The following is a 26,928-nucleotide window of genomic DNA, read 5'->3' as shown; positions in this document are numbered from 1 at the left end:
AAACGCGTCAATCGAGTATTTCTCACGCACCGTCGTGAATCATTGACAGTAGCTGCGGATTTAGCTAGAAATTAATAAACAAACAGCACGCACATAATCACGTACATTTGTAAAGTTCTGTTCGATTTAACAAGTTTTTATATCATTATTAACATAACATAACAAACGATACAACCGATTCGTACGACTGGTTGTATCGAAGCCACCGAACGAAACTTTCTTCTTCGCCGTCGTTATATATACATCAGCGTTTTCCGTGAAAATGTCGTTCGATAAACAATTTCTAATATAAGTGGGGAACTATTTTACTAGAAAGTATCCTATAAGGAAACAATATTCGCTGTTGTCCTACGGTTCTCTTGATTAGTTTAAAAGTCACTGTCATCTCTTCGCTTTAATGCTAAGAATGCTACTTTAGATTATCAATAAACTCGTTCGTGGACTTATCTTCGATACCTGAAAACATTGACATTTATGTAATTATTCGATCAATTGTGAGCGATTCGTCATCTAATCGCAAGAAAAACATAATAAAGTCAAGATATTCTTACAATGAACATTTCGCGGAGTGTCTGACGTCAATTCCAACGAACTCGATTTCATTTATTTGAAAATCGCCCATTTGAACATTAATATTTATCGAATTAAAATAAATCTTGAATCTATAATTAAAGAGTAATGGTTTAGTATATTACGTTTTGTTGTCCCATAAGGCTGAGAAAATCAAAACACGCTAAATAGTTTACTTTGGTTCTCGCAAAAATTTTGCTGACGCGTGCTCGATTGTATCCGTGACCTGAAAATCTTCGTGTTCGTTTTGTTCGTTTAAGCAGAAATTAATACTCGACGAACTTCTGTTCATTTTCCTTGTGTGCACGTAGAATTATGCGTGCGCTTGAAACGCATCTAATATGAAAGCAAAATGTTTCCGTGAAAATCGAAGCACAACCTTGCATTTCGCTGACCACCAATAATGGTCTTGCATATTAAGTACAAGTACGATAGAAACAGTATAACACGAATAACGTGCTCTCGAGAATAATGAAGAGATCATTCTTCATTATTCTGTCGTGTTCAGACAAAGATCATCGCGAATTTACTTTGCATATCTGTTCAAGGATTATCATTAGTGACAATGCGACGTTAAAGCTGTATTTGGCGGTCTTACAATCTACATCAGTCGGTAATATGTTCAGGAAGAAATTATATAAGTAATGTTTCCGGTTGCGTATTGTTTGGTCGGAAGTTTGATCAATATTCGAATACTTGGTATAAAGTTAAACGAATTCTTATGTGCCCATACGCAGTATTGTTCTTTAATATAACATTTATATAAGAACAATGTGATGTATAACAGGAAAGTCAGTTTTACTATTAAGCAACAATTATTCTTCCTTATTAACGCGCGTCATGAATTCTCTGGTTGCTTCGTTGAATTTCCTAATAATTAATAATAAAAAAAACTTATAGAGTACGTTACTTATACTATGTACATTCGTTTCGACATTAGAATCATCATACTAATTAGCATGCGCACCGTATCTCGGTTTCAACCCACTTCATCATTCTACCATATTGCGAAAAGCCGACTGGTAGGATCAAAACTTTCTATCTTATCCCTTAACCTTCGTACTATGTAAATAGATTCTTAATTAGAGTCGAAGAAAATTTCATACATACACTTCTACATACTACGTATCGACTTCTATCGAGTCGTTACTATGTCATTTAATAATAATTATGCTTAATCTATTACAGATTAATGAATAAATAAGGAATTTTTTAGAAGGACACCTGAAGCGCTCAAAGAAGTATTCATACATCATTTAAAATGTAACAATTTAAATAAATTAGAGATTACTACAATTTGTAATCATTTTATTTAGCGTTTGATTCATATGAGTTAATCCGTTAAGGCTCTAAACTATTTATTCAAGTACATCAGCTTGAAGTGATCAGCTACGTCGATTATTGTTATTTCGTCGTACTTTTCAATTATTACGTCTAAGCATGCTGCATCGCACCGTAGGATCCGACAATTGAATGCCATTCACGGGGATAATTTCGTTTCATGAATCCGACCAACGTTCGCGCGTGTTCCATCTGTCGGTATGTACAGCGTCGGCAATTGTTATTCAACGCTTCCGGTAACAGTCCTGCAAAAATTCAAAGGATTTAGTTAACATTTTTATAAGCGTTTTCACATTTACATATGTTTCATCTAATCAGCGCAGGAGAAAGAAAATATTGATTCGTGTAAAGGATTTCTCACTCGACAGGAGATAACATAAAATGATGAAATATAAAAAAATATTTCTTATTATTCCTATCATGTCCGCTATGTATTGCATACAAAATTTACGTTTATTACAAACTTTTACGTAAAAATATACATTTCTTTAAAAATAATCATTTATTCTGTTTGCTATGTGTTGCATACAATGTTTACACACTTCGTTACGTGTTGCATACACAATCGTCAGATGTTTCGTTCTTCGAAATACCCGTCCACTTTGTTTACTTATCTTTCGTCATTGTACGCAATCGGTTACCTAAAATTCAAGTCTGAAACATCCGTTTTCTTCTAATGGAAGTTAAGAAACTACAATTTCACAGAAAAGTTATTTGGGAAATTGATCGGTGTACGAATACTTTCTACACCCACTGTATACATTTTTAAGACAGTTAAAAATAATGAAGAAAATGTTAAAATAAAAGGTATTTCAAGCTGTGCTGGTAAGACAGCCATGCGTTATACAGGGTGTCCCAAAAATGTTGGAGGTCATTGAACGAGGTGGTTCGGGAGCTGATTTGAAACAACTTTTTCCTTAACAAAAATTATGTCCGAGGCTTCGTTGAGGAGATATTAACAGAAAACCCCGACCAATCAGAGCGCGCGTATACCGTTGGAGCGCCTGCAGTAGGCGTGGCTACGCGCTAGGCGGCTGCGCTCATACGTTACTGCGAGCGCTCCACCGGCATGCTCACGCTCTGATTGGTCAGTGTTTTCCGTTGATATCTCCTCAACAAAGCCTCGGACAACATTTTCGCTAAGGAAAAAGTTGTTTCAAATCACCTCCCAAACCACCCCTTTCAAGGTGTTACAACATTTTTGGGACACCCTGTAGATTCTGTCTGTGTCAATCAGGGTCATCTTGCGATACGGAAGATGTTAATTGAAGGAGTCATACACCTAACGATTAGTTAGGTGTCAATTTTTGAATCATTTTCTAGAATGATTAGAGTGTTCTTCATACTGAGATTTTTGGATCCATGGGTGGAAAATTAGTACACATTAATTATGTTAAATATCAATGAAATAATACCACATTTATATCGATACAAACTATCCATTATTTATGATTTTTTAAATTCCAATTTGTTAAAAAGTCGCTATGGAATATATATAGTATTTTAGATCTCACCTTTAATTTTTCTCCCTATGAGATCGCAATGGCCTCGATTCAAAATACAATTGATTTGCTTTTGCACGTAATTTCTATCCATCAGGAGATTCGAAATGTCCTGTGCGTCGACAGAAGCTACGAATACAAATACAGTTAAAACAAAAACAATTAACACACGCATGTTTAATGGAAATATTAAAAAATCGTCGAGTTATTAACTCGTGTATATATTCTTCGAATGAATCGTCAGTTTTGTCTTGTCGGAGTAAAACTGGCTATTTCATGTTTCGGAACTTGTCTTTATATTTTCTCCCCTCTCTGAGGGCAACTGTTAACTGTTAATAGACATTATACTATAATTTTGTAAATTTCACTTTCTTAATCGTTCGCGGGAAGCAATTGTCGAAAGACAGTGATGAAATCCATTTTCTCTTCATTGATGTACGCTTTTACAAATGACTTTCTTGAAAAATACTCGACACACTGCATTCTCATTATGTCCCAGGCAGTGATGGGCAAAACCCTAGGTTTCGAATAAATCTGAAGTTCGCTGCTATGTTTGTCTTGTTTCCTCTTTTGAAAATTTTCCAAAGAAGGAAACGAGACAAACACATCAGCAAACTTCAGATTTATTCGAAGCCTAGGGTTTTGCCCATCTCTGGTCCCAGGCTCGCATTATAATTGAAATAGATACAATTAGATCGTTTTATTTTGTTGACATAACTAGATTATAATTATTTAAATTTCAATTCTCCGCGCTGATCTAGGATTTTAATTAACACTTTACCGACCGGTAGCAGGTCAACATCCTATGTCCTTATCACCGGCCGCTCGGCAGCAGATCTTCCCTGGCACCGGGAATTGTATAAAAATACGAGAGCTTACAGAGCAAAGCAACTTGTATCTCAATTCAAAGTAACAAATACTTGATAGTTACCATAGCAGTTACCGGTCGGTGAGCGTTGGGGACAAAAAGTCGATTAATCGACTACCGGTCGGTAAAGTGGACGTTATTCCTAGTGCAACATCACTAAAGAGTATTTGGCTCCACCATGCTCTGGTGTATTCCAATCTATTGTATGCCTTGTCTGTGGTTATACGTTCTTATCTATTTTTATCATTTACTTTGACAGATAAAACGTTTCTGTTTACGTATTCTTGTCTTATTCGAATTCTCGTTAACTTAGCTTACGTCGCATATACAAAAAAATTATGAAAAAATATTTGCCTTTGCAAAAAAATGTTCACCATCACTTTTATCCTTGACCAATTTTTACCTTTTACTCTGCATTTATTATATACGCATTCGTTTTACGTCTTCTGAACAGTTTGCAACTAACATTACTAATAGTACATACAACTAATATTTTCGATCTATAACAAACAATGGCACGACCGATTGCTTACTTAACTAGAAAGGAGGCAATATCTAGCTGTCATCGTTTACACAAGTACGACATTAGTTTATTAATTAAAAAGGAATTTTTTAATAATATATATATATTTTTTGTAGTAACAATTTAACTGAGGAAGAAAATAAAAATATATATGGAAAATGTAACAACTACTGGGGTCATGGTCATAATTATACAAGTAACTATTATTAATTTATTAAAATTTATAAATTCTAATTGCAATTCCATTTTAGTTGAAGTTACTGTACGTGGACCTGTGGATTCTATAACAGGTATGGTCATGAATTTAACAGATTTAAAATTATACATGAAGAAAGTATTGATGGATCAGTTAGACCATAAGAATTTGGATAAGGATGTACCTTATTTCAAAAATGTTGTTTCAACTACAGAAAATTTGGCTATCTACATTTTTAATGAACTTAGAAGTTTTATGTCTAATCCAGATATTTTGTATGAGGTTAAAATTTATGAAACTGATAGAAATATTGTCATTTATAGAGGAGAGAAGGAAACTTAGTTTGCAAAATCTCAAAGCACAAAATGACAAAGAAATATTGTTTATTCTTTTTGTACATAAATATATTTAATATCTTAATCTAACAATCAGTTACATAGGTATAAATACAATGGTGTATACCTATATATATATATATATATATATATATATATATATGCTGTTATAAGTATTGTATTTTTTTAATAATTAAATTCAAAAATCTTCTTTTAACAATGCAATTCTCTTATACACAAAGAAGATACATTTTTCAGAGATAAGAATACATAAATGTATTAAAATATGTTTATAATAAACACATATAAAATGTATATAAATATGTTGCATAAATTATGTACTTATATAAAATTGTATCTATTAAAGTTTATCATGAAAAAAAGAATAACCTTCTATTGTTTAACATTACCGGATAAATTATATGGATGTAAATGCAGTAACAAATATAATAAACCTCTAATTTTATCGAGTTAGATAATATGTAATTGCAGTGAAATTATTCCAATTCAATATTGCATTTAATCTTTTTTTCCAGTACTGAAATATTCCAACAACATTTCATCACATCTGTTAAGAGAATAAATGTTTCTATACTTTATTTTAATATTGCACATTTAAACATAACCTACTTCACTTCTTAATCATACATATTTGTACAAAAAGTAATAACTAGAGTAATATCACGAATGTTACGACGGTAAGCGATTTCGTTAATTTTTAATACAGTCCTTTAAAAAGACAAATCTATCTTTTATGTAAGATACAAAGATAGATTCTTCTATGATATATAAATGTAAAATACATATTTCTCTTTGTAAAAATACTAGTACAAAGTTAAGTTTTTAAAATAACAAAATTAAATAATACACTTCAATGTATATTATGTTCTCACTCTTTTGTTTTTAAAGTTAAGATCATTGTTTCCTGAAGGAAAAACAGCCTTTTGATAGTTATATTGATAATTATATATTTGTATTAATGTCGAGTTTAATGTAACTTCTGATTGTTACATATGGTATTCCAAGTTCAAAATCATCCTTTGGCCAATACTTTAATACGGGCGATTGTTGTGGTTTTTCATCTTTTACAGAAAAATATGCAAAGAGAACAGCTGCTGTGTAACTTGCAATGAAAATAAACAAATGCCAAAGTGCATGTAGATAAGGGAAATTTAGATTTAGCCAAGTATCACAAAATAAACGATCGTTTAACCAGCAAGCAACAGCTAGTAGCCAAACAGCACCACACCGTAAACCCAATCTATAAACTCTCATGGACTTTGTCCTTAAGAAAAACATGTTCACTGTTAAAATTTGATGTTGCATTGTGTAGCTGTTTAATGATTTTACTTAAAAATTTTACCTTTTTAATTCAATTATCATAAATCCAAAGGCTGGTATGCAAAGACTCATTAATGCAAATGCATTTATTGCAGGATGTATAAATGACAAACCAGTTGCAATAAGAGTTGGTAACATTGCGCACAAAGAAAGAAGTTTTCTGTCATTTTGTAAAATATTTGGAAAATACCTTCTTGGAAAGAACATACAGAAACCAGCCATATATACCCACAAAATTGCTAATTCATCTAATAATTGTCCTGTTATGATATTAAAAAACATTTAGATATATTCTTATTCCTGAAATTTTGACAATGAATTACTTACCTATAAGAGACAAGGTAGCATGAAAGTATGCACTGCTAAGACCTACTATCATTAACAAGAACCAAATGATATGAATTCCAGGATTTACAAATCGTCCATAATCTCTGAAGAGATGCATAAGGACAGGAGGAAGTAATAGAAATATCACATTGCTCAGCTACAAACAAGATTATGATTACTTCATTACTGCTACATCATTTTAATATTTAAACAGTATATAAGAAAAATAATAATTTAAACAAGCTGCTAGAGGACTGTGTCTTTTTAATAACATTAATGTTCTAAACAAAGAATATCTGCTACTTCAATTGATTACAAGAATAGTAAACAGAATTTATAATATTTGTATTTATTGTCATTGTAAAGTACAAACCGTATTCATAAATTCTGCAATACTAGAAGAAATGCTGTAATTACGTTCACACCAGTCGACAGGCGAACTACCAGCTTCAAATGGTTTCCACATGTCGAAGTATATCTAATATGTCACTTAATTTTTATAAATACAAAAATTTAGAACTCCTCAATTTGCAGTCCTTGGAGAAATTTTATAAATTTGATCACGCAGAAATTAGTTGGTGAACCGTTCAAAACTCACAAAGAATGTTAGAACAAAGGAACATTCGTAGTATATCTTTGCACCTTTTGTATGTTCTACATACCATTTGTATTAATAGTACATACTCTCGATCAAATATACCATTCGCGTATTAATGATTTCTATTAGTCACACCACAAGTATCGTGTAATTATTATAATACATTACACAAAAGATAATTAAAGAATATATTATTCGCATGACATGTCAACATTTTATTTGTATTTTTATTAGAATCAAAGGACAAATAATGTCGGTACAATAATATAAATACATTCACCACAGAGAATGACAAATAATCGTTTAGCGTGAGGGGAAAGTCGCAAGTAAAAAACAACAAAGTCTCAATCTGTTATTTTCCTTTTGTCTTTGTTTTTACACTCAGGTGCAATTGATTCTTGCCGTGAGAGGAGAAAGTCACCAATTACGATGATGCTTCGAAGAAAACTGAGTTTTGGTTGGTGCTGAAACTGCTGGTTCTTTTACTAATGCAAATCGAAACAAGTTGACGAATCAGAGCAGAAAATCCAAGAGAATTATTTATTAAATATGTATCACGTATAGACATATGTGATGGTATTACGTCATTGAAATACAGGGTGTCCCAAAAATGTTGGAAGTCATTGAAGGGGTGGTTCGGGAGGTGATTTGAAACAACTTTTTCCTTAGCGAAAATGTTGTACGAGGCTTCGTTGAGGAGATATTAACGGAAAACACTGACCAATCAGAGCGCGCGTATACCGTTGGAGCGTAGGGTACGCGCTAGGCGGCTTCGCTCATACGCTATCGCGGCCGCTCCACCGGTATACTCGCGCTCTGATTGGTCGGGGTTTTTTGTTAATATTTCCTCAACGAAGCCTCGGACAACATTTTCGCTAAGGAAAAAGTTGTTTCAAATCACCTCCCGAACCGTCCCTTTCAAGGTGTTACAACATTTTTGGGACACTCTGTATTCAGACGATTCAACCCATATAATTGTACGGTACACTCGTGAAATTTAGTGATTCGGTCACGTAATATATGAAAAGATATTACGAGACAATGAATCGATGCGCAAGTTTCGATTAGGCCGGTGGTTAGCCAGCTTTAGCCTCTAAAGTCGATTCTGTGATAACGGACGAAAGGATAGCCAATACGGTAACTGGCAGATACGATTGTCGCTCACATGAGATGATGGCCTTATCGTAGATTGGAGCGAATACCCGATGCCTTTTTTAACGCGAGCATGTGAACGGATCTCGAGACTCGAATTTTCGATTCGGAGCATCTAGTGTGAGAGTTAACGTACTCAGCAGGGATAATTACGGAGGTGGAATTTTATTTTCGACCGAAGGATCGTGTGGTTGTTTACGCGAGGCTTTTTATGAACGTGTGTTTCGTTCGTCAGCGCTCGTCGTTTCGCTGATCGTTCAGTTGTGCCTGGCTTTCTTGCCTGCTGCCGCGAATGTGGATACTTCACGGTGCGCTGTGCTGCTGCTGCCGCCGCTGTGCGTTTCATGTCCTCACCACGGCTGGTCACCCCCGGATTCTGACGAGATTTCCACATTTCTAAACGGTTTGGAATTGGTTCGTTATTGTGCCAGGCCCCGCCGTGATTGTCACTTGATAGCAACACCCGAGGCGCCAAAGCTGTCCGCATCGGCGCTTTCTTCAGCCCAAGTGGTATCAATGTTGTCTGGCAATGGTGTGTAAGGAGAACGTGGTATCATGGTTTGGGAATCTGTCCAGGTAATCGAAATATCATCTGCATAGTTTTCCGTTTTCGTTCCATACTCTTTACTTCCTGATAATATATCAAATAATTCCCGGGTTCTCAACTTACTGTTACGTTTTTCACCGTGACCTCCTCATCCTTCTTACCAAATTTCGAGCTAACCAAAAAGAACATCCCGTCGCGATCTTATCTCGATTCTTCGTGTCAGAAACCGTCATGTTTATATTAATTATTTGAAAATTACTCGGTTATCGATTTACTTTGATATCTAATTTACTTTATTGCTGACATGTAATTACTTTACTTGTTACATACAGAGATACCATGTATGGTAGCAACTGTGTCTATAAATTTTCCAAGTACTTGAAATTCAACAGTGAATTGATGGATATATCGTTTTTAGATTTTCGTTTGGAGATAGTGAAGCGTGAAATATACAATATTATTTACAATTCTTATGATAGATTAATTTTAGCAAAATATTAAAAAGTATGTTTTTAAAGGCATTTAAAATGAATACAATTGAAGTGAAATATATGTATGTTTTGTTATGAACTGTATGTACAAATTATAATTTGATTTTTATGTGAATATATAGTTAGACTACTATAAATTGAACTTTGTTAAGTCGAAAGCATGCAGGTGTAAATCAAAGTTTTATTTATTTCTCTTTAAAAATTCTTGGTAAATCAAAGGAGAAATAGAAGTTAACTCAAAGTCATGTATTTATAAAAATTGATTTAATTGATATACATAGTTAAACTACTATAACATGAAACATAGTTTGTCCATGCCTAACCGTTTATCCATTCTGATGGTGATATTTATCCAGAATTTCTCTTACCAATTCACTTCTTCGAAGAATCAAACTGTTCAAGAATTTAGTTTGAAAAATTAAAGGAGACTAAGATAATCAAAACCATTAATCAGAATATGTTATTTTTATTACGAATTGCTGCTAATAGTTACATTCATGCTATTGAAACTATTTTAGACTCAAGTACAATAAGAAAAAGGATTAGATTTTTAATCTTAATGAATTTACAATTGTAAAGGAAAATGTAATATTGTATTTGAATTTTTTATGAAATTATTATTTGCATAGATTTTTATGTCACATTTATGTCTATAAATGAAACCATATGTTTTTATTATACCCAACATGTATCAAGATATATGAGATGTGATAGATAGATTATAATTTTGATCAATCATGTATCAGATATTCCATAAATTTAGTAATGAATTAAAAATTCAGAAATTGTTATTAACTAGCAATGAAAGAAGAATTAAGCTGATCTTTAGAATTAGGTTTATGTGTTACATGTTTTTAATAGCTATCACATTGAATATAGTGTACTTCTGTGCATGAGTACAAAATTTTACAAAATAACAGACAAAATTTGAAATAAAATCAGAAATAGCTTTTGGTAAATATACAGTAAGAAAAATAAAATATAAAATCTATGAAATTGATGTATTGCTTTAGTTGTATGTCTTGTTAAATTACATTTCTTCTACATTTAGTTATTTAAGTTTTGATATTAGCAACTACTGAATGCAGCTTATCAAAAAATCAATTTTACTATTTTTGTGTATAGTAGTGTGATCTCATGTTACTGAGAAGACATTGACAAAGTTTTATAGATCAATTCTGTTGTTTCTCCATCTTAACCCATTTATGCCTTGCATTCTATATATAGTCTACCTTTAAAAAATATTTATAGAAAATTTTCTTTCATAGAAAATGATTCAGTGTCATTGCACATACAAGGAATCATTGTGGAAAAAATAATCAGTATTCTTTATGATCTGGAAGTGATAGTTTTGTTCTATATGATTATCTGTTGTACTTCTTACAAGGTTTAAAATTTTCATAGGTTTATATGACATATGATTTATCAAAACTACATTTCTTTTATTACGTTTGGTATATCTTGGAATGCGTGGTAAATTAAATATAATAAAAGTTAAAACATGAAGGTGACATTGAAATTTCTGCAAGTAATAAACTTACAAAAGATAATATTTTAACTCTTTGCATCCTAAGAAGGTTCTTTAATATGAGCAATCAGTAACTTCAAGGATCTCTTGTAATATTGCTGTTGAAAATTAAAACTGTTCCTTTTCTCATAAAAATGATAAATGTTTGTAATTCAAATTTTATTTATTTATTTTGGTAATTCAGTTTATTACCATAAATAATACTTGAGCTGAGTTGTTGTATGTATCATTTCTATTGCCATAGTGGCACCAATGAAATGCTGTGTATTTAGATTCCAATATACAATAATACAACACTGTTTAATCATAATTGTTAATATTGAATATAATCATACATAACATTAGACAAAAATATTAATTCTTCTTACATAGCTATTACAATAATTTTTTTCTTTAATATATTTATGTTTTATAATAATAATAGTCATTAGTAGTTTTTAGTATTATCATACATCTTAGGTAGACATTTTTATATTCATTCAAAAACTCTATAATAACAATGAAGTAATTCCATGATATATTGTGTATTCATTATTTAAATCTTTATCCATGTGCAGTTATAAACGTATCGATGTCATGTGCACGTTATTAAATATGTGCCTGCCATTTGAAGTACGATACCTTGGCACTTGTGTCGAGGATATTGGTAAGCGGGACTACAATGACCTTCGTGACACGGAACATCATGCAAACAGTGCCTCCGATCTTACTGAGCTGACGACCTTAGGGGTGGCAGATAAACGTACACGAAGGAAACTTGCTCTTTACATGGCATTATTACATTCTTGTAATTATGCATGTGCAGTAATCTTGTACAAGAATCTATCAAATTTTGACTATCAAGAGATCTCAAATCTATTAAATGGGACCACCTTCACACCAGATGACCAACCTTTAGAAGAGCTGCTCTTATTGTACACAATGGCTTTAAATCACCCAGCGTTTACATATGAGCAGAAGAGTGTCTTTGGCAATATTTATATAAAACTTCAAGAGGAGGAAGCTCGCTTGAATCTGTCAAAGTCAAACGCATCTTACAAACAGACACAAGTATGTACAAATTCTTATATCAATTATACTTGTTCTATGCAATTAATAATACATTCTTAAGTTCTTTCTTCTATTATTTGTATACAAATAAAATAATATGTAAATGTAGTAAATCCAAGATTTGAAATTTACTTCATTAATATATGTATTTAATAACAGGGTTGCACACCGTGTATGAATACAAATGAAAGGTTAATGGATACTGAAATGCAGGGCAATTGTTTAATGGCACCTCCTCCGATGCAGACTTACCATGGTAATTTATGTGTATCGCATGAAATATATGTATAATGTACATTATGTTCAATTAACCATCAAGAATTGAAGAATAATTGAAAAAAATATATTGGTAGTACAATTAAATAGTGGATGATTCTACATGAAAAAATAAGTTAATAATATGTAAATGTAAGATCTTAAATAAGCAAAATATGATCTGTGACGATATTTACTATACTAATTCATAGTTAACTGTCCAATTCATTTGCAAAAACTTTACTCTGCACTTTCAATTTTTTTTCTTTTTATTATTATTATTAAGAGTCGCCCACTTTCCACTACCAGTAATGGCTCCCTTTACATATATTAGATGTATGTATACAATTATATTTGTTAACATATTTCTTTTATATATTATTTGCAGGAGAAATGGCAATGAGAAATAATACTATGGTAACTGGTGTTCCTCCTGGTCTTTCGATGCCTCCTCCTGGACTATGTTTATCAGCACCGGAACAAATGCCGATAGGATCGGGTGGTGGAACACCATACCTTCATCTTGGCTTCTCATCAGTAAATCATATGCCACCATGGACAGGTCAGGTTATGATGGGGAATCAACTGATGTATCACACTGGCGATATGTTGGCTTATCCACCTTCCCCCTTAGTCAGCCGTCAATCGTCGCCATCCCAGTCACGATCTCCTAGCCGCAGTAATTCCCCAATGGGTCGCAGGAATAACACAATGCCGCGTACTTCGTCACAAGTGACTCAGTCTACTTCGAACACCTTAACAACGTCAACGAGTGCCTCTAACAGTCAGACAAGCATCGCAAGTTCAAATGCCAATTCTCTTCCCCCACTTCCTACACTTGGTACGAGTAGGAGTCATCCTGGACAACCTCCATTGCTTCCATCACGCTCTGTTCCTTTACCTATCAGCAGTTCCACAACTTTTTCGCGGCATAATAGCATAGAGAATACTCCTTCTACCTTAATTCCGGCAGCACCACAATCTAAACAACCACCACCACCACCACGATTGCGGTCCTCAACTTCTGGTGACTCTTTACGAGAAACGCTAGGGAAGGAGATGCCAAATTTCAAAGGCAACTTACAGAATTTTTCACTCGATGAGGTAAGATAGTAAAGTGCTGAAATAAATGAAATAATTAAATAGACGTGATTTTATTGGTATCGGAGAAAAACAAATTGATTTCATTAAAAATAATTGAAGTTTATTATACATAGATTACTATGTAATCGAATCTCATTCTTTATTTATATTATACATAAATTCAGTTCCTAGTAGCATATTTTGCAATTATATAAAGCGTAACATTATATAATACATTGACATTAATTCCATTACTTACTACATGCCACGAACAGATTCGGAGGATGAGCGACGAAGATTTAAGGGATATAGGATTAACACCAAATGCAGTTGGGCAATTACGAAGTATAGTTAAGAGTCAAACGACTAACGGTTTAAACCAAATTAATAGCGAGAAAAAATTGGACAATACTACTAACACGGGTCATGCAGTTGTAGAACCAATTGAAAATGAGGTAATCATTAAATACTTTACGTTTCATATTATACAAATAAAAAATTGCACGTCAAACAATTATTATCCAGGCTATACCGGGGATGGAGATGTTAAATGATAATGGAAATCAAAGCAGTAAGTCAATGCCATTACAGGAACAACATCCAGCGATGCATCATCATCATAATCACGCAGCTACTCCTAATTTACGGCGATATCCTAATATGCCACCATTAGATCCCGCGCAAATACAAATGTATCCTGCACCGCCACCAATGTATGCTACACAGAACGCACCATGTTATGCCTGTCTTACGTTACCTGTTGCTGGGGTACAAAATCGATATCCAAGGTAAGAAATATCAAAGTGATCACTTCACGAGGGTAGTAAAGCTTCAGAATTTTAAATATTAACCGTTCATTAATCTTACAGTTCTAGCAAATGAATTACTGTAACTATTTCGAATTTTGTATAGTTTATTACTCGTTATTCGGTAAATGTTTTTCTCAGACTATCATTAAAAAATACCAGTAATTGCTAAAGTTTACATTCAGTTACGTAAATGTGTGGTTTTTAGACGGCGAAGATGCTTCCAGACTCGTGGGAAATCTGAAAAAAAATTATCAATGGATTTATAATATAGAAAAGATATATATCTTGTTTGTCGGAAACAAAATGTAAAATTAATGTTGTGTACATTTGATTAAGAAAAATCAAAGTTTATTCATTTAAAAAAAATTTTTTTCCAAATTTTGCTTCCGACACACTTTAGATAACCTTTTTAAGCGCACGTGTAGAAAAGTTTCGAAGAATTGTTGGGGCCACCTTCAATATTTTATATCCACTGTTTCCGGAAACGTAGTTTTGAGAAAATGTCGATCGCGTTTAAGGTTTCACACTTTCTGAGTTCTTAAGAGAATGAATTTGTTTTTTATGTATAATCATGAAATTAATAGTTTTAAGTGAAAAATTGTATAATTGTAAGAAAAGGATTATCCTTTACACTAATTTACTTTTTATTTTTCATATTCCTTATGTTCCTTTATTTTATTTTCATATCTTTTTTGTAGTTTATAAATAGTTCATACTTTTGAAGATTGAAAAAGTTTTACGAGGTCGAAAGCATTCATATAATTTTTCGTTTCGTCAATGAATAATTGTCAAGCGCAAATAATTGCTTATCATTTTTTGGAGTTTATCAAGTCCAGTAGTAAATCAAAGTCAAGTGTACATACAAATACTACAACACGCTACGAATATCGTAATTTAACGGCAAAACTGCCACCTTTATTATGTCAAAGTCAAAGCGTATTTACTTTGAGGGAAAGAAACGGACGTTCTGTATGTTACGTTCTAATATTTACCTTCATTCCGCTCGGAATTTGATTGCCGTTTCGCCAGTTTCTGGAACTATTCAATGAAGCTTGAAATTCACAAAAAAAAAAAAAAAAACTTGTAGCTATTAGAATAGGTAACATCAAAAACGATATTTTGAAGATTTTGAGGCTTGGCTACTCTGCTTAATAATATTCGTTGAAATCAATTGAATTAATATAATATTAAAACGTTTTAGGTGCAATGCTCAACATGTGTATTGTTTGACGCAATTTCAAGCCTTGAGGTTAGACCCTGAGAGCAGTAGGCACTGTTCGCAAAGCAGTAGTTCCGATAGTACTGGTAGCAGGTCTCCGCCGGAAACACCTCCAGCAGCCCCGTGGGTGAGCGAGAGCAACGCACCACCAGTTACCGATCACCTTAACTCAGCATCGGCGCACTCTACGAGCGCAGTGTCACATCCAGCACCTCAACAGCCTATACAATCGATACCGGAGAGGCAACGTCCTAGAAAAAATCAGGCGCATGTGATGCGTCATAAAAATCAAATGGTGAACGGCGGTGGAGCACCGAATTTATCGCAATGCGTTTCCTTTCCCGCGCCACCAACGCAATCGCAGGTCACGTATCTGCCGCATGGTCATTTCTCAACTTTGAGACCCAGCAGTGGTATTTATTCTAACTTCTCACATGGACCGTATGCAAGACCAGCTTATCCGACCACGTATCAACCGAACGGTGAAATGATGTACCAGTATCCTGGGCATCCATCTTCAGGAGGAACACCCCCACCGCCACCGAACGCTGCCGCAACACCCGTACAAGCACCATACATGCCTCCTACTCCGGTTGTTACGTACGCGCCAGCTGCTGTCCCACCAACGAAAATCTCGTGTTATAATTGTGGCAGTAGCAATCATCTCGCAGTCGATTGTAAGGATCAAACGATGGAAGATCTTACCAAGAAAGGTAATCTTTTACTTTCTATTTATTGGACTAGCAGCATTTGATTGTTTAAATTTATGTCGCTTCTTTTCATAAACGATACATATTTCTAATTACAGCTCAGTACCGCCTAGACTACAGTATAATGAAACAACCTGGAGAGTGCCCAAGTTCTGACAAGTGATCCCCTGCCACGGACCACCCAGCAATTTACCATTATCATCACTACCATAATTACTGTTACCATCACTGTCATTATCATTCCCATTACCACTATTACCATGACCCCACGACAGCAATACAACTTAAGGACCGTTCAAAAGATGACTGCTATCGCTCCTTGTGCAAGTTTTCGGTGATTTTTGTAGACATCCCTTATATTCAGGACGACGATTTTTTAACTGAGGATGTTTCACAGTTCACGGTACCAGGTATACTTTTTACGAGATCTTATTTATGATAGTAATTATTCTTAACTATGATTGTAAAAAGATGTAGCGTCGTGTACAAAGGGAAAAGAACTAAAGGAAGCATAACGCAGAGTCCAGGTGTTCTCATCTATGTTGTTAGAATACATTTTGAACGATTTGTGTTAGACATTGACTCGGGTCTTTCCAAACGATACCTATGGGCTATTCACCCTCTAAGCCATTTCTCCCCATTTCTCTAATAACTAGCCATAAATGAAATGCAATGAAAAAAAAAAGAAAACAACGCATTGTGCTCTGATTAGATAAAATCTACCACGTTTGACTATATTTATCATTGATACCTTTTCTTCTACTAGTATGTCTACTACCACTATTACTACTATTACTATTAAACTATTACTATTACTTCTATTATCGCTACTGCATCACGACGTTTTTATGTATATATATTTTCTCAATTCTTACGTGCGCAATGTTTGAACGAGTGTAAAAATATATAGAATGGTGAGGACGAAATAAGTGGGAAATATAGCGTGGAAGAATGACGAGTGAATGTGTAGACGAAAGTGAGAGAGAAAAAAATGAAGAAAGAAAGAATGAGAGAACAACAAACCATAAGTGTTCGATCATCTAGCTGCCGTTGCGCTCCTGTGTGTATAAAACTACGAATATATACGCCGCTCACCACTCATTTATTAATTTATGAATAGTTAGCTAAGTAACAATAACTCTCATCCTATTTATATAGTCACGCAATCACGTGCAACTTAAGCAATTTTATACGACTTTTATTGATCGCCCGTCTTTTTTAAATGTAACCAATGCGTTACATGCGTTTAGAATCTTCTTAGTGGTTAATGAAAAAAAAAAAAGGGAGGGGGAGGGGGGAAGGCAAGAATAATAATTCTTGGAATATGTGTTAGCGTTTAGGTATGAGTAAAGTGGCAATCTACGTTATGCGCTCGCCTTGTCAACAAGTTGCTACTACACTTAAATTAACTTTTGATTAAAAACACCATTAGCGAGTGTTAATCTAATTCTATTAGAGTGCATAATTTGGAAAATTTTTGACTAGCCCCTGTAATTTACGATGGTTTGTACTTTTTACTCGTAAGGCTCTCATATTATGCACCTGATCTATGTGTAGTAGGTCTTAAATACCTAATAGTATGGAATGAAAAGCTATAAAAGTGAACGAGAGTGAATAATGTGTGAATTTGAATACGTATGCATTTAAAAACTTTCCTTTGATGATATCTCGATATAAAGAATTTCTCAGGTGTTTCTTTTGGTTGGTACTCGAATATTTCGGCAGCTAGTCAGTGGCCACGTGAGAAAATTTTTGAGTAAATTAATGTACCAGTGTCGGTGTCTTTGCAAGGATGAAAGTTTGACTTTTAAGATTTAAAATCAGGCTCGCTGATTTTATTCTAATTACGATATAAATTCTCTATGATGATATTATTTTTCATAGATTATTTTTTTATACGCGAGAAATGTGTTTCCTAAATGTTCTCTAAACAACGTTTGATCTTTACAAACTCCAAAGAAAGCCAAAAACTAATTATTTATCGATCGATTACCAAAATCGTGTGTAGATTACAAATTTAACAAAAAGAAAGAAAGAAAAAAAAAGAATCGTAGGTCAGTTTAAAATTATTACAACTGAAGACGTTGCTCCCGGTAATATGTTAGTCAAACTTTTGTCAATTGTTTGTAACAAGTTTATTAACGTAATTACAGAAACCTGGTTTCGGTGTTCGTAGGTGATGTTTAGTGAAAGTGCCATTTTTTATGTCAATACCTAGTGTCTTTATACCGGTCTACGAAAAAAAAAAAAAAAAAAGAAAAGCAAAGGTTGACATTTATCTTGCTGTTACCATTAGCGAATAATAATAATTTTTTTTTTTTTTTCGAACTACCTGAGAAAAGTTTCGATGTGGCTGTGATCGATGAGAAGTTGGTGAAATTTATATCGAAGCTGTAAACCAGAACACCTATTCAACTTCACGATAAACAAAACGAAAAGAGAAAAAAAGATAAATTTGTTGGCATTCGCGAGCACTCTGTCCCAGGTATTAGTGTTCATAATAAGTGGCAGAGTTCGTCTGAGTAAAGTTTACAAAACGAAAAAAAAAAAAAAAGAAGAAGAAGAAGTAACAAGCCTCGTTTGTATCGCGTCAGAAATGTAATTGTGTTGCTTGACAATAGCGAAAGAATAAACACAGCGGTTTCGCGAATTTGTACGTGCTTCGACCACGAAACAAAGGAGTCTGACTTTATGGCATGCGCGTATGGAACGATAAAAAGATTTTCGTGTTTTTTTCGTGATCAAGTCTTAAGTTCACGGTGAAAACTTCAGAACTCGGTTCTCGAGTAAATTCACTTTACAAAAATTGAAAATATTATTAGTGTTGATTCGTTGACGTAATTTCTGATAACTTCGATAAGTTATAGAGAGGATTTATATACCACCTTGCCAAGCAGTAACAAATCATTGTCGACCAAGCAATATCGTGATAGTTGTAGTCACGATTAGTTATTCGAAAGCAATAGTAATTATTAGCGCGCGCCACTTTATTACCGTTTACCAACCGTCGACGTTGACGGTGAAAAGGTGTAGTTTTTCGATCTAGTATCATTGGCAATAAAACGAACGCGATATATTTTGTCCTTAACTATTTAAGCAATATTTCTTAGAGTAACATCAGTATAGGTTTTTTCAGAGAAATATTATTGTATAGTATTAATGTTGTAAACAACAATAAGGCAGTTGTATGTTTTCGTTGCCAATCAGCAATTGTAGATAAACGAAGGTCGTGTAATGCGCACTTTAGCAATAATGTCATGCTCGATAAACATGATACGTTATGTAGATGTTATTTGACGAAAACAATTCTGTTCCAACGCGTCGAAGTAAGGAATTATGGTTTCCGTTGCGCCGTTTCATTTTATAAATTTATTCGATATTTTATGGGAAATGCACTTTCCAACTGTACGTTCACATCGTATCGATAGTCTATTTATCTTATTAGTTTCGTTCTCTACAATACGTTTTTCAACTGTTACGTAACATTGTAAAATCACTTCCATTGGTTGCAACTTCGCAGATGTGGTTTTAGCTAGAATTGAGACTCCTTTGTTTGGCAAATACCACGCACATTTAAGCTAGCGAGAAGAAACTAATGACAGCAAAGAAATGTTGTTGTTGGGAAGGGGAGGAGGAAGGTTGTCGGCTACCACAAGTCTTCATGGTTCCTGTGTCACCTATAATTGGTGATTTACTGGGAGCAGACTTATCTCTGCGCACAGAGAGTTAGGTTCTCTTCATCGAATCGGTATAGACCAGTCTCTACTCTTGTCACTGTTTCCAATATCTTTTCGAGGCTTTGGCTCTTCTGTGATCTGGTTGTTGAGGCTCTTCTTCGGAGTCGGTGGACTCGCTATCAGCGTAGACTCTTGGAAACGTGATAGGATCTTTGTTGTCCATGGTGTTGGTGACTTTTGCTTGATATCTTCTGGCAAGTCTCTTCTCATCTGTAGGGAGATCTCCTATTTGCCTTAAAACGTCGTTTCTGATGGGACACCCTGTATTTCTGATCCCCTTTCTTTTAACGCTGAGGTCTTCTATGGTTTTTTTTTGCCAACTCCAGACATCTTCTTGCAAAGATTTGCAACTTGATATAGAGAATATTGTTACAAGAGTCTGATTTCAGCTAGCAATAAATAAACTCTTTTGTAGTTGTCTTCTGTAGAGAATTGTGATCGCAAAAGTGAGAGACCTGTCCATGTAGTGGTTCCAGAGGGTTGAGCAACACTTTATCCTGTTTTCAAACTCTTTGTTTATTTTCTTATTTGACATCCTCATGCTTCGCCGAGATGCATGTCCAAACTGCAACCTACTTTGACTAAGTGCTCCATGTTTTTACCTCTCCAGCCAAAGTCGCTAGGCTTGTGTATCGCGTGAAGACTGTGGCGGTCGTCGATTTCAAAAGATTCGTGTGTCTTTTTGGGTGGAAATCTGTTTGATGCAATCGTTATGCTACATTATTAAAAAAAAAAAAAAAAAGAAAGAAAGAAAGAAAAAAAAATAGTTCAAATGCTCTTGATCAAATCAGTATTATACCTGAACGAATCAAAAAAAGAAAAAGGAAAAAAAAAAGAAGAAAAAGTTAAAGAACCATATCACTCGAACGGAAGCCGTAGAACAGAAACGTGAGAGATTAATAGTAGCGATAACTATAATGAAATGATAATATTGATATTAATTATAGTAATAATAATAAGGATAATATTATATATTCGTTGTAAGGTAGAGATGTAAAGTTTCCAGAAAGATTGGACATCGTTATGCCAACAAAAGTGTCTCTCCTTTTTCGTCGAATGTAGGCCGTTGATGAAGATAAAAGGGAATGCGATTTGGACCGTGAACAGATTTTAACGCGTCAACCTTGGTTGTCTCTATCGTTCTATCGTAATTCAATTAGCTCTTGTAATAATTGTTTCCGTTTCTAATCCCTGTTAGCACAACTACTCGCCGCTCTTTAACACTTTAACTACTGGCCTGTTTCGAAACAGTCTACAAATTTAGATTTTCTATATTAGTATACATTCATCTAGGCTGACATTAATTTGTGTACATCGTTAGTAGATAGATCAAAAGGCTCGCGTGTTTCCTCGAAGCACACAAAATAACAAGGTCCTGTACGGGGAACACTGAAATTAAAAACTATAGGTGGGCTCTCGGTAGATAAAGTGTTAATTGTTCCTCTTCTCGCTTCAATTAGAACCGATCGTTAGCGTTTTTCTTTTTACGTTTGCGAACCTATCGGGACATAAAATTCAAACGAACCCAACGATAGAGTCCTTCGTTGAAAACTTGAGCGAGTAAAGAAAGTTGAAATCCTTTTGTTTAGTTAAAATTACCGGACGATGTAGATTGCACGGTGAAGTAAACTGTTTTGTTGTCTATCCAGCCGTAAAATTGAAGACCAAATAAGCCGTTCGCTTTTAACACTTTGCCAACCGCACACTTTCCGTGAACTTTAGACAATAACGTGGCTTTATTCGTCGTATCTGTGAAGCTATTCAATGACGATATTTCTTTAAATATCGCATTAATATTACGTACCGATAATTACACAAATATTCAGTGACATTTCGTACGCAAAATTACGCAAAACTGTTAAATCAGATTACTTTGTCTAGGTACATAAATGATCTCGGATATGTACCTCTTTCGAAAAATTAATTCTTATCCACTACCTGCCAATCGTATCTTCGATTTTTAAATGGCATGTGGTTACTGTACACACGCTTATTGTGTATATTTGTAAACGCACAACGCGATGCGGCGTAAAGAGACCATTGGTTGGCAATGTGTTAAAGATTCAATTACGTAAATCTTTCTTTTCGTTTCTCTTTGGCGTATTTTAATTAATATTGATATATATATATATATAGTTAGATATTCTTTGTCACAACACTCTTGATATGCCACGGAATAACAAACTTTCTCGACACTTTTACATCTCCAGTACTCGAATAACTCGAGCGAAAAAAAGGAAACGAAATTATATATATATATATATATATATATATACACGTATATGTGTATATTTATAAAGGAAAAAAAATGCGAGAAAAGCCACAGGATGCGAGAGAGGAATAGAGTTACGGTGTATCTCCTTTTTTCCAAACGTTTTTTTGGACATACAGGGGTGTAATTGGGCAGCGATTAGGATTGTACAGAAAATAATAAAACGAAAAAAAAAAATAAAATAAACGAATAAGATAACGCGTTAACAGTAAACAAACGACAAGAGAAGTCGAAACGAAACACGTCGAACACACACACACACACACACACACACACACACACACACGTGTGCGCACATGTACACAGCCATTTATCGAGATACCGTCGGCATAGTGACTTACAAAGCGCTTACAATTACGATATACATTTGCTGCGTGTTTCGCCAGCAGAACTCGCGTTACGGTAATAATAATAATAATAATAATAATAATAATACTAATAATAATAATAATAATATTAATAATAACAATTAAAAAACAATGTGTGTGCGAAAGAGAGAGAGAACGTTAGCACGAGGCGACCGTCACGAAGACAATACGCGCTTTGGGTGAGAAAGAAAACGCTGTATTAAAAGACAACAAAAAAAAAAAAAAAAATGCAAAACGAACAAAAAAAAAAGAACGAAGAAAAAATAGCGTGTGAAAAATATAGCGAGAATCGAGACGACGGCGAGAGAGAAAGATAGAAAAGCGAGCGGGAAGACGGTCGAATCTTACCGATTCCCCGTACAGATCGTCGCAAGCAGCTCCAAACCAGGCAAAATCGCGCGGATTCGCCTCGCTCTATGTCGAAGCGAAGCAGCGTCGTTAGATCTAGAGAGGGTATCTAGTCGAAGCCCCTTTCGTTTTTTTTTCTTTTTTTTTTTTTCATTGGAGAAACCTTGTAAAGACGTTCCCGATCATTCGGGGGAAGGCCTGGGATCGCGTGGGATCGGTAACAGGAAAACCCTAGGGTTTCGTATGAATCCGAAGTTTATCGTGTCTCCTTTTTCGAAAAGCGTCGAAGAGAGGAAACGAGACGAACGTCGGGAAACTTTCGACTCTTTTTTTCGAAGCCTAACGTTCGGAGATAGCAGAGCCTCCCCCCCCCCCCCCCCCCAAACCCCTCGGTTTTCCCAAAGGTTTCGAGGTTCCTTGAAGCTCGAGCGAAAAACACGCTTTCCACGGATTTAAGCGGAGCTGCTCGCGCAAACTCTCGCGGCGAATGGAGCGCGCCATGTTGGATCGCGATCGTGTAAACGCGCTACGATTATTCTCCGGTAAGAATAGAAAAAATACGAAAAAAAAAGAAAGAAAAAAATTAATAACAAAAAATGATAATGTTTTCGGAAAGCATCTGAGCGACGAGAATGAAGTTCGTTCGTTCGTTTTCTTCTTTTTTTTTTGTTTTGTTTTTGTTTCTTCTTTTTTCTCTCTGGACGACGAGAGCTGGCGTTGCGATTGTCGTGACGCGAGAAAAAAATGTAAACAGGACAAAGGGAAAACAGAGAAAAGGACAAAAAAAAAAAATTTATGCGAAAATCGAAAAAAAAGAAAGAAAGAATATGAAATAATAAGAATCTGTACGAGAATTTGTGCTACTTATGTGTCGTGTACATACGAGAACGGTGCGCAAGGGAAACACGTGTGTATGAGATTACGCAAGTATGTATGAGTGAGAGCATGATAGGGAAAAAAAATAAAAAAAATTTACATATAAATATGTGATGTGTATATACACACTCTCTCTCTCTCTATATATATATATTGTATATTATATATATCATATATACATATATATATATATTGTATATTATATATATCATATATACATATATATATATTATACGAAAATATTGAGATATATTTGTAAATTCTGTTATCTGAATGCATTATAAATATTTTAACCTCCTGTAATGAAATATTTAATAAAAAACGTTACCAACCAAACCGTCTACACTTTTCGTCGGTGTGTTTAGGATATATGTGCATTTTATGGAAATTTACTAGTGTTTTACGTGCGACAAATACGACACCCTGTACAGTGACATTTTGTCCTATTTTTGTTAAAGTATTGTATGCTATTCTTTTATATATATATATATGTATATATTAACTTTGTGGAAGTTGAAGGTAATATTAAGAAGCTCTATGGAGGTGTTTAAAGGGACTAAAACTTTTTCATAGACTAAATAAAAAGGTCTAGTTGGTTGCATTGCCGGGCCATCGACAGATATTGTTATATATCATTTCCTGTAAACAAAAATTATAATAATTTTGTATTAGCAAATACACAATTATACTGTACTAGATAAGTTAAATGTATTTTCTGATGTGGATTAAACTAATCGAATTCTCCGCATAGTAAGTGCGGCAAATTAACGGTCAATTCCATTTCATTTGTCATTATCTCATACCTGCTGCTTTTCTGTACTCTTTTTTCATCGCTTCTTGTTCACGCATAATCGTTGGGGCTTCGAATAAATACTGTTACGATTTTCTGTGATTTTCTTTTTTAATTAGAATATAGCAATTACCATTTGTTACGCAAACAGTATTAACATGTTAGCAGCGAAAGGAGCACTGCAATCGTACAAAGTTTCTCCAATAAAATTTCATTAATAAGTATTATCGAATCGAGTACAGTGAGTGCAATCGATCCACGAGACTTCTGTTATGTAAGACTACATGTGTGGCATAAAGGAAGCAACACAGATACCGCATTATGGGTCCATATGGCATAGATACTTTTATGTTTTGCGTAAATTCTTGCAAACTAGACGCTATCTATACGTGCTGAATTGCTCTTTTAATTACTGATGTAAAAATTCTTACGAAAATTTATAAATACCTTTATTATATTCTTTTTTATATTACACAGAAGTCGATTTATAGACTTGAAACTTTAACTACCGTCTTATTTAGAAAGAATTTACAATTTAAAAGAGAAATTTTGTATTAGGTTGATGCAAAAATGATTTCGTTTTTTTTGTATGGTCGCCAATTAGATGGCTTTGAATTAATTCTGCTTAAAGCAATCGTCAATTAAATGGCTTTCGATTAATTATGCTTAATTCAATTTTAATTAAACAATTTTTAATTACATTGTTTGTAATTAATTGTCAATTAAAGACAGGAATTAATTTTAAAAGTAATTAATTACTCACACAACCCTGATAAGTAGTAAACGATCTTAATGAAAACGATTTGTTTCAGCTATACGCCTTATCGACACGTGTACGGATGTGGTACGGTGAATTCGAGGAAGTTCGTTAAGTTATATTTGCACAACGCCCCGCATACATTATAATATGCAAGATATTATATTAACAAAACGTCTGGAATGCACGTGTAATGAATCCATTTTATTTTCGAGAAATGTGTTTTCATAGACGACCTGATGATATCGCGAAGTTAAAAAAACAGTCGAAGGTGCAATTTCATTTTTCCCCGATGATTAGAAATCCAAGTAAACGGTACTGTTATTGTGTTTATCCAATTAAGTTTCAGATCTTGTTAGGCGTGTTCTCCGATCGTGGTAGGATATGGAACACTAATCGCTACAGTTGGAGTGGATCAAACTACTCAAGATTGTATCGAAGAGTCTGGAATTATTTTGTTCGTTATCGAAGTAAAATTTGTTTTCCAAAGAATATCCGTCGTTTCTACGACTCGTTCTCGGACATTTTAAGACTTAAAATTTAAGTCATACCATTTATTTAGAATATTATGTAGGGCATCGAGATTTGTTTCTTATAAAAATTTATCACGAATACATCGTGCACAGAATTAATTCTTTATAGCCCATTGGCAATCCATAATCAATATTTTCAAAGTTTCACATTTGTTGCCAACACTTTTCAATAGGCATCAGATAACATTTAACAAATGTACTTCTAAACACCAGTTTCATACATTCACTTGTTTTTTTTTTGTCCCAAAGAAATTATAAACATTGGCCAGTTTTCAGCGCCAGGCGTACTTGGCTCCTTGACCCCTTGCACTCGAGAGGCGCCACCGGGTTTTACCCGTCAACTCGAGTGGCGACCGAGAGGCGACAATTTTTGTTTATCTAACATTTCGTTGAACCTTAAAACTTCGATAGCAAATATCATGCGCATGAATAGATTTCTAAATTCTTTATACATTGTTTGAAAAAGTACAAAATGGTACACTTTCAAATAGCGATATGATTTTTTAACTCAAACTTGACGTTCCTAGAGTTACTTCATATATAGTTTTTAAAGTTTTTACTGATTTCAAAGTCTTGAAACCCTGTATGAATGTTCGTTTATTTTATTTAAGGGGGGAGTCTGGTCCAGCTAATGTATTTTTCTAATGCATATAATTTCCAGATATAATTAATTTTTGTTATTGAAACTTATTTACATAGTAACTTATTACATATACAGGGTGTCCCAAAAATGTTGTAACACATTGAAAGGGGTGGTTCGGGAGGTGATTTGAAACAACTTTTTCCTTGGCGAAAATGTTGT

General features: G+C 34.1%; 4 protein-coding genes across 5 annotated transcripts; 2 read left to right on the top strand and 2 right to left on the bottom strand.

The window, feature by feature from the left end:
- Positions 1 to 79: 79 nt before the first annotated feature.
- On the bottom strand, positions 80 to 3,898 carry LOC128881358 (ejaculatory bulb-specific protein 3-like). Its single transcript, XM_054132323.1, has 3 exons — positions 3,426 to 3,898; positions 552 to 2,156; positions 80 to 447 (listed from the first exon to the last, which is right to left on the bottom strand). The coding sequence occupies exons 1-2, from the start codon at positions 3,586 to 3,588 to the stop codon at positions 2,005 to 2,007; spliced, it is 315 nt and encodes a 104-aa protein (XP_053988298.1). The 5' UTR covers positions 3,589 to 3,898; the 3' UTR covers positions 80 to 447; positions 552 to 2,004.
- A 573-nt stretch (positions 3,899 to 4,471) lies between these two features.
- LOC128881345 (6-pyruvoyl tetrahydrobiopterin synthase) lies at positions 4,472 to 5,342 on the top strand. Its single transcript, XM_054132297.1, has 3 exons — positions 4,472 to 4,858; positions 4,921 to 5,000; positions 5,056 to 5,342. Exons 1-3 carry the CDS (start codon positions 4,794 to 4,796, stop codon positions 5,340 to 5,342), a joined length of 432 nt encoding a protein of 143 aa, XP_053988272.1. The 5' UTR covers positions 4,472 to 4,793.
- Positions 5,343 to 6,288: 946 nt separating this feature from the next.
- Positions 6,289 to 8,045, bottom strand: LOC128881338 (alkaline ceramidase). Its single transcript, XM_054132286.1, has 4 exons — positions 7,377 to 8,045; positions 7,004 to 7,160; positions 6,699 to 6,936; positions 6,289 to 6,620 (listed from the first exon to the last, which is right to left on the bottom strand). The coding sequence occupies exons 1-4, from the start codon at positions 7,467 to 7,469 to the stop codon at positions 6,299 to 6,301; spliced, it is 810 nt and encodes a 269-aa protein (XP_053988261.1). The 5' UTR covers positions 7,470 to 8,045; the 3' UTR covers positions 6,289 to 6,298.
- A 591-nt stretch (positions 8,046 to 8,636) lies between these two features.
- Positions 8,637 to 23,047, top strand: LOC128881303 (zinc finger CCHC domain-containing protein 2). 2 transcript variants are annotated; one of them, XM_054132244.1, is made up of 8 exons: positions 8,637 to 9,329; positions 11,877 to 12,369; positions 12,529 to 12,625; positions 13,013 to 13,728; positions 13,983 to 14,162; positions 14,299 to 14,495; positions 15,718 to 16,448; positions 16,544 to 23,047. In XM_054132244.1, the coding sequence occupies exons 1-8, from the start codon at positions 9,283 to 9,285 to the stop codon at positions 16,606 to 16,608; spliced, it is 2,526 nt and encodes an 841-aa protein (XP_053988219.1). In that variant the 5' UTR covers positions 8,637 to 9,282; the 3' UTR covers positions 16,609 to 23,047. The 2 variants fall into 2 exon arrangements, with proteins under 2 accessions (XP_053988219.1, XP_053988210.1); XM_054132235.1 differs by having other exon boundaries at positions 8,646 to 9,329; positions 14,233 to 14,495.
- Positions 23,048 to 26,928: the final 3,881 nt, after the last annotated feature.

Source organism: Hylaeus volcanicus, chromosome 1 (genome assembly GCF_026283585.1).
Source record: "Hylaeus volcanicus isolate JK05 chromosome 1, UHH_iyHylVolc1.0_haploid, whole genome shotgun sequence".
Lineage (NCBI taxonomy): Eukaryota > Metazoa > Arthropoda > Insecta > Hymenoptera > Colletidae > Hylaeus > Hylaeus volcanicus.
Note: the sequence above shows the minus strand (reverse complement) of the source record. Positions and strands in the feature narration are given on the sequence as shown.

Excerpts from the sequence above, each read along its gene's own strand:
- LOC128881303 (XM_054132235.1), top strand. The coding sequence starts at position 9,283 with ATGGTGTGTAAGGAGAACGTGGTATCATGGTTTGGGAATCTGTCCAG. Across the intron at positions 12,626-13,012 it reads TCCGATGCAGACTTACCATG|GAGAAATGGCAATGAGAAAT; the intron begins GTAATTTATGTG and ends TATTATTTGCAG. Across the intron at positions 13,729-13,982 it reads AGAATTTTTCACTCGATGAG|ATTCGGAGGATGAGCGACGA; the intron begins GTAAGATAGTAA and ends TGCCACGAACAG.
- LOC128881338 (XM_054132286.1), bottom strand. The coding sequence starts at position 7,469 with ATGTGGAAACCATTTGAAGCTGGTAGTTCGCCTGTCGACTGGTGTGAA. Across the intron at positions 7,161-7,376 it reads TTGCAGAATTTATGAATACG|CTGAGCAATGTGATATTTCT; the intron begins GTTTGTACTTTA and ends TCTTGTTTGTAG. Across the intron at positions 6,621-6,698 it reads ATGATAATTGAATTAAAAAG|GACAAAGTCCATGAGAGTTT; the intron begins GTAAAATTTTTA and ends GTTTTTCTTAAG.
- LOC128881345 (XM_054132297.1), top strand. The coding sequence starts at position 4,794 with ATGGCACGACCGATTGCTTACTTAACTAGAAAGGAGGCAATATCTAGC. Across the intron at positions 4,859-4,920 it reads AGCTGTCATCGTTTACACAA|TAACAATTTAACTGAGGAAG; the intron begins GTACGACATTAG and ends TATTTTTTGTAG. Across the intron at positions 5,001-5,055 it reads TCATGGTCATAATTATACAA|TTGAAGTTACTGTACGTGGA; the intron begins GTAACTATTATT and ends ATTCCATTTTAG.
- LOC128881358 (XM_054132323.1), bottom strand. The coding sequence starts at position 3,588 with ATGCGTGTGTTAATTGTTTTTGTTTTAACTGTATTTGTATTCGTAGCT. Across the intron at positions 2,157-3,425 it reads CATAGGGAGAAAAATTAAAG|GACTGTTACCGGAAGCGTTG; the intron begins GTGAGATCTAAA and ends GAATTTTTGCAG.